The 21,559-nt window shown below is 40.6% G+C and overlaps 2 protein-coding genes across 3 annotated transcripts; both read left to right on the top strand.

Moving 5' to 3' along the window:
- Positions 1–2,108: 2,108 nt before the first annotated feature.
- LOC124257375 (coiled-coil domain-containing protein 1-like) lies at positions 2,109–3,624 on the top strand. Its single transcript, XM_046691420.1, has 4 exons — positions 2,109–2,217; positions 2,594–2,793; positions 3,039–3,368; positions 3,400–3,624. The coding sequence occupies exons 1-4, from the start codon at positions 2,109–2,111 to the stop codon at positions 3,622–3,624; spliced, it is 864 nt and encodes a 287-aa protein (XP_046547376.1).
- A 2,868-nt stretch (positions 3,625–6,492) lies between these two features.
- Positions 6,493–21,451, top strand: LOC124257439. Of its 2 annotated transcripts, none has more exons than XM_046691488.1 (17): positions 6,493–6,610; positions 7,442–7,540; positions 7,852–8,075; positions 8,356–8,430; positions 8,985–9,128; positions 10,718–10,900; positions 11,177–11,307; positions 12,791–12,896; positions 13,395–13,474; positions 13,716–13,889; positions 15,474–15,617; positions 16,458–16,619; positions 16,911–17,030; positions 17,327–17,473; positions 17,713–17,836; positions 18,638–18,712; positions 21,324–21,451. In XM_046691488.1, the coding sequence occupies exons 2-17, from the start codon at positions 7,447–7,449 to the stop codon at positions 21,411–21,413; spliced, it is 2,073 nt and encodes a 690-aa protein (XP_046547444.1). In that variant the 5' UTR covers positions 6,493–6,610; positions 7,442–7,446; the 3' UTR covers positions 21,414–21,451. The 2 variants fall into 2 exon arrangements, with proteins under 2 accessions (XP_046547444.1, XP_046547445.1); XM_046691489.1 differs by having other exon boundaries at positions 16,509–16,619; positions 16,911–17,045.
- Positions 21,452–21,559: the final 108 nt, after the last annotated feature.

A 21,559-nucleotide genomic window follows, 5' to 3' on the forward strand; every position in this document is an offset into this window, starting at 1 on the left:
GCTCCTTTATAACACAGTCAGGCTGGTAAGGCTTGCCTTCAGCTCAGCTCCTTTATAACACAGTCAGGCTGGTAAGGCTTGCCTTCAGCTCAGGGCCCTTGTCCTTTATAACACAGTCAGGCTGGTAAGGCTTGCCTTCAGCTCAGGGCCCTTGTCCTTTATAACACAGTCAGGCTGGTAAGGCTTGCCTTCAGCTCAGCTCCTTTATAACACAGTCAGGCTGGTAGGGCTTGCCTTCAGCTCAGGGCCCTTGTACTTTATAACACAGCCCACACATCGAATGGGACGTCTCCCAGGAAACGCTACCAAGTCGAACCCACCAAGAGTCAGAAGAGCAGTGCTCCTCGAAGCTATCCCGAACACTCGAGACTCTCACAATGACAGTCAAGTTATTGGAAGGTAGCAGAGGTACCAAAGTGCCCAGAACAATGGGGAGTCGGACAACTTGGTACTTTGGATGCTTGCAAGCGCGACATTTCGTAAGCGTGGTCCGCATATTTGCCATGTTTTTTCCGAATCTTTTCAATCACATTTGTGTCAAAAGGGGCAGAAAATCCAAAGACTTTTAACGAATTTATTGCGTTTCAAAGACGACAAGGTCAGGTTTGTTGGCATGTACGTGGGCCTATTTCAAAGAATGGTATAACTGTCATATTTTATGACGCTCTCTACATATTCAGTTTCGAACCTGTAATGGACCTCTGAGTCAAAACCACAAGCAGAGTGAAATGGTAATAAACGGACCAAGCAACCCAATAATGTCGGTTTAGATGCCTGGCATTCACTGAGAAAGTGTTAGACAGACTCGCATTACACATTTACAGTTTGATGGAAGGTGCCTTGTTCTAACCAGCAAACAGAAGTCTTCTGTTTCACTTTCCTGTCTAGCCGACTTCATGCAAGCCTTCCTTTGAACAACAGTACTGAATCTGTGCCTATTTCACATGGCCCTTCGTTTGGTTTGGTTTGGCACTCACTTCTGTACCGTTTAGTAATGCAGAACCATCGACAAAATGAACATTGACACTGAGGAATGCTTTGTTTTCATCCTGAGTTTTGACATGCTTACACAAAAGAGTCACCACATCAAATAAGTGGTGTAAAATTGCGTGATGTTAACAATTGAGGGAACAGCTTGGGCGGTGACATGATTCTCCGTGGGCGAGGGTCAATGCACTGAATTTCTTGTTTGGTCCAATCAACAAAACAAAAAGAATAAGAATGGACGGTGACAGCATAAACAGTTGTGACTCTTTATTATGAGCGTTCAGCTCTGATCTCCAGATTTCTTAAGTCCACTTACCCTTTCGTTTTTACTCGCTGGTACCATCAGCTCTGGTCCTCCGCCCTATGACAGGACAGATGCAGTTTGAATACAGATCTAGAACCGATGGCAACCTTGCCCCAAACATGCCCAGTTGAAAATGAACGGTTCCTTGAAAAGGGATTTGCTCTCCACTTTGTTGCTCGTCGTTTTAGTCACTCTTGACAGTCCTGGGTCGATGCCAACAGACCGCCAACACCACTGACCGGCAACGTTCTGAACGTCGCGTAGTAAGGCCACGTCGGTATGATGATCATATGATATCACACACACACGCGGCGCGCGAGATGGTTCCATCCAGTGTGCATTGCTGACTACTCAACAGGTGTGCGGTACCGTGACGATGTTATCCTTCTCCTCGCCCTTCCGTTCCTTCTGAAAAATGCGTTTGACTTTAGCAGGACAATGCACACCCTCTCGTAGTCTGTCTCACAGTCCCTGAACCACATTATTTCCCCTACTGCCAAGCCCTCTCTGCAGTGCTAAAGCCCTAATAAAGCAAGTCTAGATTTCCTCAGGTTCAGGTTCTGAATCTCTGGTCTCCTTAGGGCTCCTTTTCAATATAAATGGGCTTGTTTGTTACTATCAAAGTTATGTATATATTCAGAGACTAAGCCTTAGTCTAACCCTCTCGTTGCATGTGTGGTCACAGACTTCAGTGGACGACAGAAGCCGGTACCCGTTGTTTAGGTCACGAGCGACATGCTAAGTTACAAAATGCAGTCACATGTATGCACGGTGTCTAAAAAAACGGGGGCCTCAACAAATATAGTGAAATATGCAAATGTCAAAAGAAGAGGAGGTGTTCAGGGAATTTATTTCAGAAAAACTAAGCATGGAAAGTGGAAATCTTAAATTCAAGAGGGTCCACAGAATAGGCAAGGCTCGGCAAAGTAACCCCGAACACTCAAGTAGTCCTAGACCACTCATTGCCAAAGTCGTTTACACCCAACAAAGAGATACCGTGAAAGGATCAGGCAAATTCCTTAAGACTACACCTTATAGGATTATGAAGTAGTTTCCTGAGGAAATCTCTCAGTATAGGAGAGATATCCTGATGCCACTACAGAGACAAGCCAGAAACCAGGGTAAACAAGCCTATATTATAGTGGATAGACTGTATATCAACAGAGTGCAACAGTCTGTATCTCTCCCTGTATCATGTTGATGATAATAAAGATGATGTCGTCAAGGAGGGTGATAGGGATGTTGATGATAATAAAGATGATGTTGTCAAGGAGGGTGATAAGGATGTTGATGATAATAAAGATGATGTATGGAATGTCGTCAAGGAGGGTGATAAGGATGTTGATGATAATAAAGATGATGTCGTCAAAGGAGGAGAGGGTGATAAGGATGTTGATGATAATAAAGATGATGTCGTCAAGGAGGGTGATAAGGATGTTGATGATAATAAAGATGATGTCGTCAAGGAGGGTGATAGGGATGTTGATGATAATAAAGATGATGTTGTCAAAGGAGGAGGGTGATAATAGAAGGATGTTGATGATAATAAAGATGATGTCGTCAAGGAGGGTGATAAGGATGTTGATGATAATAAAGATGATGTCGTCAAGGAGGTGATAAGGATGTTGATGATAATAAAGATGATGTCGTCAAGGAGGGTGATAAAGGATGTTGATGATAATAAAGATGATGTGTGTCAAGGAGGGTGATAGGGATGTTGATGATAATAAAGATGATGTCGTCATAGGAGGGTGATAAGGATGTTGATGATAATAAAGATGATGTCGTCAAGGAGGGTGATAGGGATGTTGATGATAATAAAGATGATGTCGTCAAGGAGGGTGATAAGGATGTTGATGATAATAAAGATGATGTCGTCAAGGAGGGTGATAGGGATGTTGATGATAATAAAGATGATGTCGTCAAGGAGGGTGATAAGGATGTTGATGATAATAAAGATGATGTCGTCAAGGAGGTGATAGGGATGTTGGAGGATAATAAAGATGATGTCGTCAAGGAGGGTGATAAGGATGTTGATGATAATAAAGATGATGTCGTCAAGGAGGGTGATAGGGATGTTGATGATAATAAAGATGATGTCGTCAAAGGAGGGTGATAAGGATGTTGATGATAATAAAGATGATGTCGTCAAGGAGGGTGATAAGGATGTTGATGATAATAAAGATGATGTCGTCAAGGAGGGTGATAAGGATGTTGATGATAATAAAGATGATGTCGTCAAGGAGGGTGATAAGGATGTTGATGATAATAAAGATGATGTCGTCAAGAAGAGGGTGATAAGGATGTTGATGATAATAAAGATGATGTTGTGAAGGAGGGTGATAAGGATGTTGATGATAATAAAGATGATGTCGTCAAGGAGGGTGATAAGGATGTTGATGATAATAAAAGATGATGTTGTGAAGGAGGGTGATAAGGATGTTGATGATAATAAAGATGATGTCGTCAAGGAGGGTGATAAGGATGTTGATGATAATAAAGATGATGTTGTCAAGGAGGGTGATAAGGATGTTGATGATAATAAAGATGATGTCGTCAAGGAGGGTGATAAGGATGTTGATGATAATAAAGATGATGTCGTCAAGGAGGGTGGATAAGGATGTTGATGATAATAAAGATGATGTCGTCAAGGAGAACGATGATAAGGATGTTGATGATAATAAAGATGATGTTGTCAAGGAGGGTGATAAGGATGTTGATGATAATAAAGATGATGTCGTCAAGGAGGGTGATAAGGATGTTGATGATAATAAAGATGATGTTGTCAATAATGATAATGTTCATCATGTTCATCCAGAGAATTATGTTGTCAGTGAAGTTGATAATCATGATGATGGTAATGAAGTTGATACTGCCGTTGATCATGATGTTGATAATGATGCTGTTAACTATGTTGATAATGATAACGATATTGTTGATAATGATGATGTTCAAATTGATGTGGTTAATGAAGGTGATGATGATGATGATGATGATGATGATGATGATGATGATGTTGATGATGACAAAAAGTGACAGCTTAGATGATTTACATATTGAAGGATTCACACTGAATTTGCAGCATAGAGAGAAGGCAGTAAGGAAATCAGGGGGCCTAGGCGTTGCAATTAGAGATAGATATACATGTACTAAGTTTATGGTACCTGTTGGGGATAAAAACGACCTGGAGTAAGATTTCTAAAACACTTCTTGATATAATGCTGTTCTCTTTGTTTGTAAATGACCTTGATGAGTTTCTAAAAGATAATGGCTCTAAGGGTCTCAGTATTGAAACTATTACCACATATAATATCTCCCTTTTCATCACTTTCATTTCATGTATGCTGATGATACTGTCCTCTTAAATGATAACCCAGATGATGTACAAAAGTCTCTCACCAGTTTCTACGATTATTGTAAGAAATGGAAACTAAATGTCAATATTTCGAAAACAAAAATTGTGATATTTGGAGGTGGTCCCACAAAACATACAAAACCGTCATTTAAATTCGGAGATAAATGTCTTAGTACAGTGGACGATTACACATATCTTGGTATAAAGTTTCATAGAAACAGGCGACTTATAAAAGCTATCAAGAATTTGTCAGAGAGTGCGACGAAAGCAATGTTCTCCCTATTACAGAAGGCTAGGAATGTTAATTTACCAATTGATTGTCTGTTATCTGATTTCGACGTTATGGTTGTCCCGATACTGTTGTATGGTTGTGAGGTATGGGGTCATGAAAATCTTGTTACTGTTGAAAGAGTTCACCTTAAGTTTTTAAATTTGGCGGCTGGTCTCAAAACCTCTACTCCTTCCTTCATGCTTTACGGTGAATTTGGAAGATGTCCATGGCTATTTATAAAAGATTCTTTCCATCTGGCATAAACTTGAAAGCAGTATGCAATCGCGTAAACTTTCCCAGGTTCTTTATTCTTTTATGTCCATAAATATTCAAGATACTGTAAAAAATAATACATGGTTTTCTTTTATCAAGTCAATTCTCGATAAATGTGGCCTCTCATATATTTTTGAAAACCCATCAATCTGCTCAACATCATGGCTTGCTTCAATGGTTAATACAACACTAACAGATCAATTTCACCAATCTTGGCTCAGAAATTAATGCAAGTTCAAAAGGCGTATACTACAGACTTTTAAAGAAAAGCCAAATTTTGAAAACTACCTCTACCTTCCTAAATCAATTTATATACCAATTCTACGCTTCAGACTTAATAATCATAAGATGCCGATTGAAACAGGCCGATATCTAGCAATTCCAAGGGAAGAACGTGTTTGTCAGTTGTGTAACTCACCTGCTGTTGGTGACGAGTTTCACTACTTACTGAAGTGCGAGGCTCTTCATCAACAGCGGGTGCAGCTGATTAATAGTTATTATTATGTCTGGCCAAATTTGATAAAATTTAAAAGACTAATGTTAACCAAAAAACCTTAGAGAACTGAAAAACCTATTCAAATTTATAAACGTTATCTTAAAAAGTTGCTAATTATGTCCATCAAGACTTTTCGTTTAATATATTATAATCATGTATGTATGTACAGTTTTTATATACTCTATATCAATAAGGGACTAATATTTTGTACACAAATATCAATGCATATAGCCATCTTGTGTCTTTTTATCATATGTTAATATATATATGTATGCTCATGTACCAACGTTGGTGTCGTTAATGAGTGAATAAAATGATGATGATGATGATGATGATGATGATGATGATGATGATGATGATGATGATGATGATGATGATGATGATGATGATGATGATGATGATGATGATGATGATGATGATGATGATGATGATGACTGTAACATATACATTACAATAAAGTTGTCCCACCTAATGTCCTGCATACTCCGAAATCCTATGGATGACTTCTCCCTCCTGAAATGATTCTATATTTTTTATAAATTGGAATATGATAAAACTGAAAATATTGTTTGTGTCTAAAAGTTTATTATACGAAATTATATTTACATTTCGCATTTTGTGAATAAACGTGTTTTGGCGTCTCGTTGATGCATTCGTTAATATTCATGTTCCAGTCTCTGACAAAATGACTTTAAAATTTATAGCGGTGTGCAAGATGCTTGCGAAGAACAGTAACTCTTGCGTCATATTGTGACGTCGTTAACTGGTACCCTGTCTATAAACAAATTAGAACGTCATAACTAAAGAGAATCGGCACCAGTTTATATGAGGTCACAACAGTAACCAAGTTTGAGAGAGGGAAAGTTACCAGACGAGGTTCATTCAAATTTTGCATATCAGAAAACCGAGTTGTGTACAGTATAGTTGAACATTGGAAGGCAGGAGAGAGTAAAGATGTTTTTGTTTATCATGAGGCTTCAATATTATTTCGAATTATTTTATCTGTTTGTCAGCTGTGTATTTTCATTCACGATGTAAGATTGCATTATCATTATGATTCAGGGCTAATGAGGAATTCGGACACATGATCTAAGTATTGTTATTATAACAGTTCGGGGCCTAAGCATCATAAAATACAGGATCTGTATAATCATTTAATGAATTTATGGGACATGTTGATGACGTCATTTGTCTAGTTTTGGATGTGCATTTTTGACACTCGTTTGGTTTCAAAAGTTGTAACTCCATCCAGTATTCGTGTTATAAATGCAACAAATGTTTTTGAATAGTCATCATGCATGCGATAACTACTAACTCAGCCTTTTTACCTATGTGGTTAATAGTATGGAATCATCAGCAATCATTTTGTACATGTAATTATTGTGTATGTTTTTGTGAATTTTGTAAATATTCATTTTGAGGCCCTTTTTGATACAAATAGAATTTTCCGGGATAATAAAGTTGTATCTTATCTTATCTTATCTTAACTCACGTGCAACCATTAAGTAACTCAGTGGACAGGATCGTAGACCCTACAATTGAAAACTAATCGTGTTTTCCAACAGAAAATGGCATTACCCAACCTTTTTCACCTAACAAGTAAATGACACAGATTGCAAAATAACATAATTTATAATCACGAACAACTACTTTTCAACCCCAGATGTAGCATTTAGGTTGCTCTTGATCATATTTCTGATATTATTTTGTGTGTCCTTAAAAGCCAGCATCTTTTGTAGGACTCTATTACTGTTTCAGACATGTCAATCTACTCCACAAGCACAAGGGGGCAGTGCACACCCTACATCAATGATCTGGTCAAATTTGTCAAACTCAACATTCGAGAACCAGAAGGTACTACTTACTGCATGGCATCTGAATAAATTTCAAAATTATAACAACAATTGTTGAGTAGGGAGTAAAATTCCCTCCACTTATTGTGTAAAAACACCAATTACTTGTCAGATTCTGACTTTTTTAACTGTTTCTGTTGTGCATCATGTGTAATGAGTGTACATATAATATATAAATATAGATATTGAGATAAAGGACAGAAACCTGCAAGTCTGATTCTGTTGCAGCAGTAATAATAGTCTTGGTCCTCTAATGTGATGCCAGTGATAATTTGAATAGGACATATTCTAACCAGTCTGCTCTGGTTTCAGTCCAACCATTTATGTGCAAGAAGGTATGGATGCGGAACAGCAATCATCTGGTGGAAGAGAGGAAGAACCACTTGTGGAAGAAACACTACTATCGCAGACAAAACAATCTGTCCCGAGGATACCACTCTGTGCCATGGGAGCCTTTCCAAACTATGGGAGGTGAACTTGTGATCGATACAGGCCAGCTCCTCATGCAAACACTCTCACATGTACTAGGGAATAAGGTCAGTGAAAGAATCTATCACAGTTTAAATCGAGAATTTTATGTAGTGCTTCTAAATTTTGTATGAATTTTACTTGCCCTGATTTAAGACTTGCTGTCTTTATAAATAGGCATAGCTTCCCACCTTGACCATGTTTAGTACAGAGAAGACTTCCATTGAATATTACAGTATAGACATCAATCATTCTAAAACAGACATGCAAATATGAATTTCATTTAATAAAATGAAAATAGAATAAATGTGTATATTTATCTATCTTACCTCAAAAAATTGTTTGCAGGAACTCAGGAAACACTCACACCTATATATGGACAACCAGGACATCCTCCCACCAGTAGAAAACCCACCACATGAGGTGAGTTCTTGGTTTGAATTAGGCACATCTTAAGCATATCTGAACACATAATGGCCATACTAATTCCTACGTAAACATCATTGACTTTTGAGATTTTAGAATATCGGGATTTATCTGGATCTGCTCAGTGGCAGATATTGGGTCCCCAGTCTGCAATTAATGATGGTAAATGTTCCTAATTTTGACATGAAAAAGATCCAATACCTCAAAATTTACAGAAATGTTTAAAGAAGAAAAAACATAAAATTTTGAACATTATCACAATTCTTTTCTCAGTTTGCTTGCCAAATGCACATAATTTGGAATCCTAGATAAATTCATGAATATGTTCCCAGTGTCTCATCCTAGATGGTAATCAGGTTGTTACAGTGTATATATAATATCTGTACCACAACAAAATTGTCCTATATCATCAGATTTGTGTGGCTCTGATGCTGTAATCATGGTTATGTTGCTTACTGCAGTGTATCAAGACATCCATTCACTCATTCGCTACAAATATTTGGCTATTCTTTTTTAAACTGTCCATTATCAATATGGTGTTGTTGTTCCAGAGCATGTCATCAGAGAGTGTTGAAGCCAGCAAGTTTTCTCGTGCAGGTTTCGAAGATATCATGGAGGCTCTCCAGATAACCCGGGCGCGTATTGCAGCAGTTAGAGCTGGTTTTCCTTATGAGGAACATGTTCGTCTCATTGAGGTGTGTAATACCAAATAAAGAGAAATTATTAAAAATAGCCAGTTTGGAACATTGGTGCCAATGAAATCTGAAGCTGGAAGGACTGCTTTCTCCAAGTGCTGGTTTTCACTTTCCCATGTGTACCATATATACAATAATAATATTATTATTATATATTATGATGGGGAATGCTCAAAGTGCTAACATGATAAAAGAGGTATGTGTATAGGTATGTGCAAAAGAATATGAAAAAGTGTAACAAAGAAATAGATAGGTCTTTAGTCTTGATTTAAAGGCTGGCAAGGAAAGGGCTAGTTTGAGGTCTGGAGGGAGCGAGATCCATGAGGGTGCTGCTAAATAGAATGTTCTAGGACCAAATGATTTAAAGTTGTACATAGTGACACATGAAGGGGATGTTCATTGGAGTTGAGGTTTCTGCTGGAACTATACGGATGGGAGGAGTTTTATGCAGAGCCTGATAAACCAGTGGTAAGGTCTTGAAGTCAAATCTTTCTTGTACTTTTAAGCCTATGGAGTGATTTCAGCACTGGTTTAATGTGAGAACACTGTTTTATATACTGTTTGGTACCTTTGTACTGATCATCCTGTCAGCGAAATCCATTGAAACTTTGGTGGTTGTGTTTGAAATCTGTTGAAATTTGGATGCCTTTAATCTATTCTAATTTCCTCACATATCTTTTCACCTGATGAAGAAGCAAGCATACACTCTGAAACGTCATGTTATTCACAATAAAGAAGTTGACATCCATAAATCTTGTTTTTCTTATGTATTCCACTTCTAAATGCCCTTCAAAGATTCCTCACAGCTAATTTCACCATTTACACCATAAGGAATCTATTTTGAGGATAGTCAAGATGGGGTATTCCATTGCACTTATGTTGTATGTTGTATTGAAGTGGGTCAATGTTTCTGTGATATTTGTCATAAGTTCAGTGGCATTTTTTAAAAGAAATGTTAGGTCTGATACATGAATACTGACCCCCAATTACTTGTAAAATGGATTATTCCCAAACTGTTCTTTTATAACATATAAGTATGGGAATCTCTGCACTTCTACACTGGTTGTAATTCAAAATGATCTAACTGGAATGTATGGTCCATCTCTCACTTGATTGTCTGGTTGGTTAACAGACCACTGTCTCATAGAAAGAGTACTGCCCTGCATAGCCAGGTTTTAAATGCTTACTTTTTCAGCAAATTGTATGAAAGTGAGTGCTAACTATAGGGCAGTACATGATTACCCTTTTCATGAACACAGTGATTTCTCTAAAATAAATCTTTCCACCAAAAGGAATCTGTTTCTGAAAATAGTCAAGACTGGGTATTCTGTTGTGCTACGATGTTTTTTTTTATTGAAATCTTTTTAAATTGAGGTGGTTCTACTTGAAACAAAGCATGAAGTTTTAAATGTAAACATTTTGGTGGTTGTCCTTGAATTATGAGATGTTTGAAGTCTGTAGAAAATTTGTTTGTATTTGAACAATATTGACATTTTTGTGGTTGTGCTTTGAGTGTTATGACACTCAACCTTATAAGAAGAGGAAGTTCTGGCCTCCCAGTATGTCTACAAACTGTTGCTTGTTTTCAGAACATGTGTGGGAGTGGTGATGATCAGCAAGACAATGACATGGAACTGCTGTCCCTCACAGACCTGGGTCTGCTGGCCATGCAGTCTCGCCACACAGGGGAGTCGGACAACGACATGGACCAGGAGTCAGGTGACCGGTCTTCTCCAGGCAAGCCATTCCTCACCTCCAGCCCACATGAAACTGTGAGTTGGGACAGGTTCAGTTCAACTTAACATTACTGTGCTGATCCACCTTTCACAGTATAGTTTCAACCTCAACACAACTGCTTGCATTAGACTGTAATATGCTTAACTCCCAGCTACATGTACTTTGTTATTGTTGATAATTATGCACCAGTTATTCTACCAAATCATAACATAAACATTGAAGGCAATTATTACAGTGTCAACAATAAACTACACTATAACTGAATTCATATTTTGACTTTGAAACACTTACTTGATTTTGTGACTTTTCAGGATCACAAGAGCCCAACTGTTGTCCAGTCAGGAGATGGAGAAGACATTGTTCCCACCTCTTCTATCTGCTCCTCTGAGCTGGAGTCTGGTAGCCATGACAACAAGATGATTCATGTTGGCAGTCTTCTGAGGTAAGTTTAACCATACACATGCTCACTCTTCAAGTGGCGCACACTACAGAATACATGATCTGCACTTACCGTCACCCTTCCAAACACAGCAACAGATTTTACACCTCTGTTTTTGCACTCATGTTGGTGAGAAACCCATTTGTGATAACTGAAATCAAATGTGTGAGATCGAAATTCCAGGTCTGTGACTGGTTACTCCATAGAGATGAACTCGGGCCAAATGATGACAAACTATTTCCTTATTGTAATTCATTGCTAAGTTCCTTTTGCTGATTAGTTACCTTTGAAACACCTCATATATGGTCTATGTCTGCTGAGGATCTTACCGTAGTCTATTTCATCTGTAGATTGTCTGTCAGCACCTAAGAACCACTTTCTGTGTGTGCTGTCTGCTAACCTGAAGGTTCTTGTCAGCTGATGGTCTGATGCAATGAAGCATGGTCCAACTGTCTATTCAACAGCTCATTCCTGTGTATCTGAAGCTAGCAACTATGGAAGTCATGTTGCAAATATCACATTTTGGGTTACTTGTAATGACTTTGTCTTATCTTCTGATTGACGATGCTGTAATATTTGACCATTGCTTCTTTATGAAATTTTAGACCCGTGTAGGACTGGGTTGGAATGTTGGCCTTGGTCAGGCTCGCTGACTTGGTTGACACATGTCATCGGTTCCCAATTGTGCAGATCGATGCTCATGTTGTTGATCACTGGATTGTCTGGTCCAGACTCGATTATTTACAGACCACCGCCATATAGCTGGAATATTGCTGACTGATGCGTAAAACTAAACTCACTCACTCATTATGAAATTTTAGCTTAGTTTAGAGCCATTTGGACATCTCTGAAGTGAGGTAATTTTAGTGAGGAAGCTTAGTAAACAGTTTGTGTATTTGAATCCAGACTTGGTGCCTGTTGCTCACAGCATTCTGATACAGTTTTTATGATGGCATTATGACATCTTCATCGAATATATACGTGCCCCTTAGGGATCCTTGCATAGATTTGGTCCCCAGCAACCTACCTCCTAGACTGGTTGTAAGAAGTGACAACACTGGTTCGTCAGGCTCAAGGATTCAGGAACTGTACCCTTAGGGCACGATTTGTTGCTCATTATGAATCACTTGATCACCTGGTCTAGGTTTAATAATATACAGGCTGGCATCATGCGAAGTGAAATATTGCTGAATATTGTGTTGTCAAGGAACGAGGTAGACAATGCATGCATAGTTGCATACACACACATACACACACATACACACAATTATGTGGACCCCTCTTCTTTTCACATATATCATAGCCCTTATGTGATTTAATGATCTACATTTTGTGACTTTATATCTTCACTGAATTCATAATGAGAGATATTCATGTGAGCCACATAGCCTCTTGCTGTAGCAATATCTCCTGAAGTTGCTGTCATGTCTCTTTGTCTCTTTCACATCATCTTATTCCTCCTGGTCCATGACCTCTGCTGTAACAGAGAGATGCAAGAACGAAGATGCAGAGACCATATAGAGTATCTGAATGCCATCTACAGTGTCATCTTGTCACTCCGGCGGATGCAAACACGTGACCTCCGCAGCAAGGTATCCAGACTATCAACACGGTTTAATGGGGTCTCCAAAACATGTTAATCTCTCAGTCATGGCTACCAAATAAACCTTATGGAAAATCATATTTTGCCATATTCATTTTTAGTTCACCTAACTTTGGGTGATTGATCCAACACTGTTGTGACCATGTTGAAAATGTTAACTTTATGGGGAACAAGGCTTTGGAAGAAGAAACAATATGTAGTAGGTTTTTGGCATTTTAATGTGCTCACAGAATTGTGATCCGATTTTAAAAATGGCAACAATTAATTCTTCAAAAGTCAGGAGAGCTTCAGTCATTTTGCTGCTATGCTGTTGCTTTTGATCAGTTAATAATCAGTTAATATATTGTCAAAATAAGTTACTCATATGGGTGAGGGTATTTCAACATATATTTGATGTTATGGGCCTCTTTACAAACAATTTCACCTATAATATGTCATTGTTGGTAATATGCTCCTATGTAAGGATGGAAATATGATTCTTCCACAGACTCCTCTGTCACGTGAGAATCTCCGAGAGCTGATGAAAGCCTCAAGTGGGACTGAGAGGGATAGTCGACTTGGTCAAGTGTACGTACACCTCAGTCTCACTTTCAGCTGATAACCTGGAGACACAGCAATGCACTGTCCTGTAGAATCATTGGATCCTTATGCTCCTCGACAAGAGTACTTAAGTAAAAGCAACCTTAAATATGCATGAGGACCTAGTACATTTAATTACTATTGCAGAATACAGATTTTCCAGAAACTTTTAAGATCTATATGACCAAAAGACAGAAACTGCTGATGGCAATGCCATTATTTGTTTTAGACGGTTCTCTCGCAACTATAACCGCCATATGTCCATGGACACGAGTCTGTCAGGAGACACCTCTTCCATGAGTCAGGATGGAGGACGATTATCCATTCTCGGGCCAGGAGTTATGACACAGCGTCGCAGTCGTGTGGGGTCGGTGATGGGGCAACTAGCAGGAGCTAATTCAAGGTATATCTACCTATTGGGTAGCTGGATGTGATGTGTGAGGAATGACTGCAGGGTCATGTGATGACTGGAGGATGACTGCAGGGTCATGTGATGTGTGAGGAATGACTGCAGGGTCATGTGATGTGTGAGGAATGACAGCAGGGTCATGTGATGTGTGAGGAAGACTGCAGGGTCATGTGATGTGTGAGGAATGACTGCAGGGTCATGTGATGACTGAAGGAAGACAGGGTCATGTGATGTGTGAGGAATGACTGCAGGGTCATGTGATGACTGAAGGAAGACTGCAGGGTCATGTGATGTGTGAGGAATGACTGCAGGGTCATGTGATGACTGAAGGAAGACTGCAGGGTCATGTGATGTGTGAGGAATGACTGCAGGGTCATGTGATGTGTGAGGAATGACTACAGGGTCATGTGATGTGTGAGGAATGACAGCAGGGTCATGTGATGTGTGAGGAAGACTGCAGGGTCATGTGATGTGTGAGGAATGACTGCAGGGTCATGTGATGACTGAAGGAAGACAGGGTCATGTGATGTGTGAGGAATGACTGCAGGGTCATGTGATGACTGAAGGAAGACTGCAGGGTCATGTGATGTGTGAGGAATGACTGCAGGGTCATGTGATGACTGAAGGAAGACTGCAGGGTCATGTGATGTGTGAGGAATGACTGCAGGGTCATGTGATGTGTGAGGAATGACTACAGGGTCATGTGATGACTGAAGGAAGACTGCAGGGTCATGTGATGTTTGAGGAATGACTGCAGGGTCATGTGATGTATGAGGAATGACTGCAGGGTCATGTGATGACTGAAGGAAGACTGCAGGGCCATGTGATGTGTGAGGAATGACTGCAGGGACATGTGATGTGTGAGGAATGACTGCAGGGTCATGTGATGTGTGAGGAATGACTGCAGGGTCATGTGATGACTGAAGGAAGACTGCAGGGTCATGTGATGTGTGAGGAATGACAGCAGGGTCATGTGATGTGTGAGGAATGACAGCAGGGTCATGTGATGTGCGAGGAAGACTGCAGGGTCATGTGATGTGTGAGGAATGACTGCAGGGTCATGTGATGACTGAAGGAAGACAGGGTCATGTGATGTGTGAGGAATGACTGCAGGGTCATGTGATGACTGAAGGAAGACTGCAGGGTCATGTGATGTGTGAGGAATGACTGCAGGGTCATGTGATGACTGAAGGAAGACTGCAGGGTCATGTGATGTGTGAGGAATGACTGCAGGGTCATGTGATGTGTGAGGAATGACTGCAGGGTCATGTGATGTGTGAGGAATGACAGCAGGGTCATGTGATGTGTGAGGAATGACTGCAGGGTCATGTGATGTGTGAGGAATGACTGCAGGGTCGTGTGATGTGTGCACATAGCCTTTTAGAGTGTAATCCCAAATATAACATGTTGCATTTGACCACTTTCTTAAGGCATTGTGTATTCAAGAACAAGATTCTAATGTTTTCAAAGATCACCCACTGCATGCCAGATGTAACTTCAGGTCCAATTACACCAAGAGGTTTGTCCAATGATAAATATCCTTTAAGTCAGTTGGAATTTGACCTTTGTGTTGTCCAGACGCAAGTCTCGGATGTGGGAGCGTGACTACCTCCGTGTTGACACCTGGGATGAACTGATGAGCTTAGATGAAAAGACTGCCAGTGGTGGATCCCCTGCAGCCATGACACAGAATATAATCCTCAGAACACTCAAATGGTCACGGTACGAAAAAGCATCTTCACTAATTATCACATACTATACATAGAGTCATCGATGCTTACATATAGACTGATGTACTATATCATGATGTTATCATCAGTAACTGTTGCCTAATAATGATACAGAATATATTCTGAATTAACTGGGAAAAGGGCACGAGTGTGTAAAGACCAGGACTGAACTGAATTCACTATGAGGTAAATATAATGCATATCATAAATATTGGGTAACGAATACAATAACATGTCAGAGGATGAAGTAATAGTCGATATATTCAGTGAAACAGTAATAAAATTAATTCTGTTCTGACCATGCTGACAGTGTTAATTTATGTTAATAATGACCAGTGACCACATTACTGTCGAATATATGTGTTGACTATTATCCTGCCTGGCTTTGATATACATGTATTCCATTTTGCATGTCTCACTTTGATAAATAACATACAAATTCAACTAAATACAATTCTTTTTTTAAAAACTCATGGATTTTAGATTCTAATATCCATGAACAATGAATTGAATTCATGAAAACAGCCTTTGTAAATACTGTCTTGGAGTTGTCACTACTCAATTTGACAGGCATATGCACACGGGAGGAGGCTGTGTTCTTAGTACAAATCTTTATGAAGAGGATGCACGTATAACAGGGCCTGGATTAATCCCATAGATGACATCATTACCCTGTCCATGTTTAACCTCTTTAGTGATGTAGACTAGGCATCGGACCTCGGATCAGAAGGTACATGGTTTGAATCTGATCTGGATAATGACTGCTAGAGTTCTTAGGAACCCATTTAACTAGAAAACCATTACACCCTTACTCTCAGTCTATTGTGTGTAGGAATTTGCAGGAGCTTGGTACATTGTGGATACTTACAGAAGTTTTCTGCAGGAAAATGACCCCTGTGCAAGCTGACAGCGTTGAGGAACGAGAGGCGAAGCGACAACCCCTCTGGCAGCAGGTGGCAATGGAGAAAAACACTGATATCTTTCCAAAGAGCAAGTAAGTCCAAGAGATGTAAGAACACCATTGTCTTTATTAGAAGGCCCTGAAATTGGAGACAACCATTCTTCATGATCATGAGCAAGGAAGCCCCTGAAATGTAAGACAAAAGCAACTGAGTCCTGGAAGACATCTAAAGATTGATTATAGATTTTTGTTTGTGAAAATAACTGGTTGTTTGAGCAACAGTAACCACACCATTACCTGAATATATTGACACATTGTGACATAGATGATGTGTTCATATCGTGATGGCTAAGATTGATTATATATTTATGTTGTGGTGTCCAGCCGGAAGCAGAGCAAGGTGGAGGATAATGCCATGATGGTTCAGAGGGTGAAGCACAACTTGGGCAAGCTGAAGCACAACCTGCAGATGGAGTCGGGTGCTGAACTGCAAAGACTGGAGAGGTACTCACTGGAACAGTGGGTTTAGTGGGGAGGGACATAGTGTCATGCTGAGGCAGTAGTGAGACTTGGTAGCGGGACATGACAGGGGGCTGTTGGATCTTGTATTTTGATGTGGTTTGGACATTATGTAAGAGCAAAGTGGTGTTGGGACTAGAGTATAAGATGGACTGGTTGGTCTTTGTCATGACATGTAACTTTGGATTTGATAGTTAGACATGTGTTGGGACATGAAAGCACCAAAATTTGAAATGATGTTATTTTGTTTAATGAGACAATATATCATTATTCCCCCATAGAACAAAGATGGTGTCATTCAAGTTCAAGATGCAGTGTTTTGATGACATGCAGCCGAGGTCCCTTTTCGAGAATCACTGTGAGCGCATGCAAAATTCTGTACAACTTATCTGTGCCAACCCTGATGTGGAAATACAGCCATCTAGGTGGTAAGTGTATATCTATAATACCAGCCCTAATGTGGAAGTCTAGGTCTCAAAAGTCTTACAGAGTACTGAATAACGATACAACCTGAGCTTGGTTACAACACACAAAGTAGCCAATAGCTTTGCCCTGTCAGAACAAGCAGATCTACAAATGTGTGGACTATTGAAATAAGATTTGCATTAGTCCTTTTGACAAGACTTTGTGAAAAAAATTAATAATTTCTAATATCTTTGTTGTCCAGGTACGATGAGCTGAGAGAGAGAACCCAAATGAAGATAGCAGAGAATGATCCAGATATCAATGAAGCCTTGTCAAAGATCGGCCGATTCTCTCAGTTTGGAGCAAAGACTGTTCTTTATGCAAAAGTAATTGCAATATTGGTATTCCACAAGATAGCCACAGTACTACATATGTGTATATTGGAGTATGAATGTATCTTTATGAGAGGGTTTATTACGAGTCTGTAATCATCATCTGTCTAAACTTTCCACTTAAATCACTTGCTGTCATCATCATTTTCATATTCAAAAAACTTCTCATTTACCAGGAAGAGGTTTTCATTGCATCAAAAGAGTTGTTTTCAGTAGCATCAGAGACCATATTATATGGTCTCTGGTAGCATTCATGAACCAAAACTTGAGAAGATCAGCAAAGACTGGTTTTGATATGTCCCGGTGCCAAACCATTTAGAATTCACATTTCTGATAGATGTTAGTAATAATCATCTATATATTGGGGAATGTTTAAGGTGCCGTTTGCTGTGGAGAGTTATGTACCTTGGGCATAGTTTCGTGATAGGTTTGTCAGCACCCATGCATGTAGGTTTCTTAGTAAAATGGTGAACATCTAATGCCTGCTTTAATTAATGCTTTACATTTGAAGCTATTGTTATACCAAGAATAAGATATACTAATATATAATAATATACAATTATAATAATGATATATTATTATATATAATAGTATAATATGTTATTTTAGTTGCATCTTTCCATGTAAATATCTAAAATATATATATTTAGTTGTTCAAACATCCGCTGCATATTGTTACTCAATACACAAAAGCCGTCTAATGGTGGTGATCAAGCCACTGACGACATTTAGTCCTATTATGCCATAGTTTCTATCTGGCACTTGTACCCCGGTAAGTTGAGGCATACATTTCAGGCCAAGCTTTGTCTCCTTGTAATGTCGCTGCCTGCGTTTGAAGTCTGCAAAATTTCCATGCAAGCTGCATTGAAGGTGAGTGCTGTCAGGATGCTGTTTTTCATTGGTAGATATGGAAGCAAGTAGGCATCAGACAGGATCACACTGCAGCAAGTAGGCATCAGACAGGATCACACTGCAGAAGGTGGACACCAGACAGGATCACACTGCAGCAAGTAGGCATCAGACAGGATCACACTGCAGCAAGTAGGCATCAGACAGGATCACACTGCAGCAAGTAGGCATCAGACAGGATCACACTGCAGGAAGTAGACATCAGAGAGGATCGCACTGCAAGTAGGCATTAGACAGGATCACACTGCAGTGAGTAGACATCAGACAGGATCACACTGCAGCAAGTAGGCATCAGTAGCAAGTAGGCATCAGACAGGATCACACTGCAGCAAGTAGGCATCAGACAGGATCACACTGCAGTGAGTAGGCATCAGATAGGATCACACAGACAGGATCACACTGCAGCAAGTAGGCACACTGCAGTGAGTCATCAGACAGGATCACACTGCAGCAAGTAGGCATCAGACAGGATCACAGACAGCAGCCAGCAAGTAGGCATCAGACAGGATCAGACACACTCAGACAGGATCAGACAGGATCATCAGGATGCAGCAAGTAGGCATCAGACAGGATCACACTAGGCAGTGACAGGATCACACTGCAGCAAGTAGGCATCAGACAGGATCACACTGCAGCAGTAGGCATCAGACAGGATCACACTGCAGCAAGTAGGCATCAGACAGGATCACACTGCAGCAAGTAGGCATCAGACAGGATCACACTGCAGCAAGTAGGCATCAGACAGGATCACACTGCAGCAAGTAGGCATCAGACAGGATCACACTGCAGGGCATTGACAGGATCACACTGCAGTAGTGCATCAGACAGGATCACACTGCAGACAGGATCACACTGCAGCAGGTAGGCATCAGACAGGACAGGATCACTCTGCAGCAATGAGGCATCAGACAGGATCACACTGCAGCAAGTAGGCATCAGATGGGATCACACTGCAGCAAGTAGGCATCAGACAGGATCACACTGCAGTGAGTAGGACATCACACTGCAGAAGGATCACACTCACACTGCAGCAAGTAGGCATCAGACAGGATCACACTGCAGCAAGACAGGATCACACTGCAGAAGTAGGCATCAGACAGGATCACACTGCAGTGAAGTATCACACATCAGTAGACAGGATCACACTGCAGCAAGTAGGCATCAGACACAGGATCACACTGCAGCAAGTAGGCATCAGGCAGGATCAGACAGGATCACACTGCAGCAAGTAGGCATCAGACAGGATCACACTGCAGTGAGTAGACACACTGCAGACAGGATCACACAGCAGCACTCGCAGTGGACACCAGACAGGATCACACTGCAGCAAGTAGGCATCAGACAGGATCACACTGCAGCAAGTAGGCATCAGACAGGATCACACTGCAGTGCAAGTAGACATCAGACAGGATCACACTGCAGCAGGACATCAGACATCCCACTGCAGTGCAGTAGGACATCAGACAGGATCACACTGCAGCAAGTAGGCATCAGACAGGATCACACTGCAGCAAGTAGGCATCAGACAGGATCACACTGCAGCAAGTAGACATCAGACAGGATCACACTGCAGCAAGTAGGCATCAGACAGGATCACACTGCAGCAGGTAGGCATCAGACAGGATCACACTGCAGGAGGTAGACATCAGACAGGATCACACTGCAGGAGGTGGACACACCGCACAGGATCACACTGACAGGATCACACAAGCAGGCATCAGACAGGATCACACTGCAGCAAGTAGACACCAGACAGGATCACACTGCAGCAAGTAGACATCAGACAGGATCACACTGCAGCAAGAGTAGGCAGTAGGCATCAGACGGGATCACACTGCAGTGAGTAGACATCAGACAGGATCACACTGCAGAAGGTGGACACCGGACAGGATCACTCTGCAGCAATGAGGCATCAGACAGGATCACACTGCAGTGAGTAGACATCAGACAGGATCACACTGCAGGAGGTGGACACCGGACAGGATCACTCTGCAGCAAGTAGGCATCAGACAGGATCACACTGCAGTGAGTAGACATCAGACAGGATCACACTGCAGCAAGTAGACATCAGACAGGATCACACTGCAGCAAGTAGACATCAGACAGGATCACACTGCAACAAATAGGCATCAGACAGAATCAAACTGAAGGTGGACAACAAACAGGATCACACTGAAGGTGGACATCTGACAGCTGACAGCAGGACATTTCTAGATTTTGTACATCAGTGACAACGATGGTGTCCAATGCTATTCCCTGTGTTGCCTTGTACATCCGAACTGTACAATCAACTTATCCTTTAGCAGAGATTTCTTATAAATATGAACAGTGGTTCATTGCTTTTATTTATTATTGTCGAAGATGGGATTGTAGTGGTATTGGTTAGTGTTGCAGGTGTTGAGGTCTGTGACTGGGTGACGATGTTTAAGTTGTTGATGGTGTTGCAGAGAACCCAATTCTGATGTTGCTAATGTTTGGAGGATAATGCTGTATTTGTAGATACAATAGTTACTGATGTTGCAGTTGAAGTGCTGATGTCATCTCGATGCTAAAGCTATTGCTGATGTTGCAGTTTGTCATGGAGAAGATCCTGGTGGGCCAGGAAGAGGTCCTCCATCACTGGCTGAATCAACGCCGACTACCCTGGGTGCTGGTACGGTAGTCACTGTAGTCACCTTAGTAAAGAGAGCAATTATATCCCTATTGTTGTTGTCTGTCATTCTAATTGTTATTGTGTGGTTTTGTTGGATTCATCACACAGGAACACTGGATTCATTCCTTCTAACTGTGACTAAATGTAGCATGCAT

Source organism: Haliotis rubra, unplaced genomic scaffold (assembly GCF_003918875.1).
Source record: "Haliotis rubra isolate DU_JTF1 unplaced genomic scaffold, ASM391887v1 Scf66, whole genome shotgun sequence".
Taxonomy (NCBI): Eukaryota; Metazoa; Mollusca; class Gastropoda; order Lepetellida; family Haliotidae; genus Haliotis; species Haliotis rubra.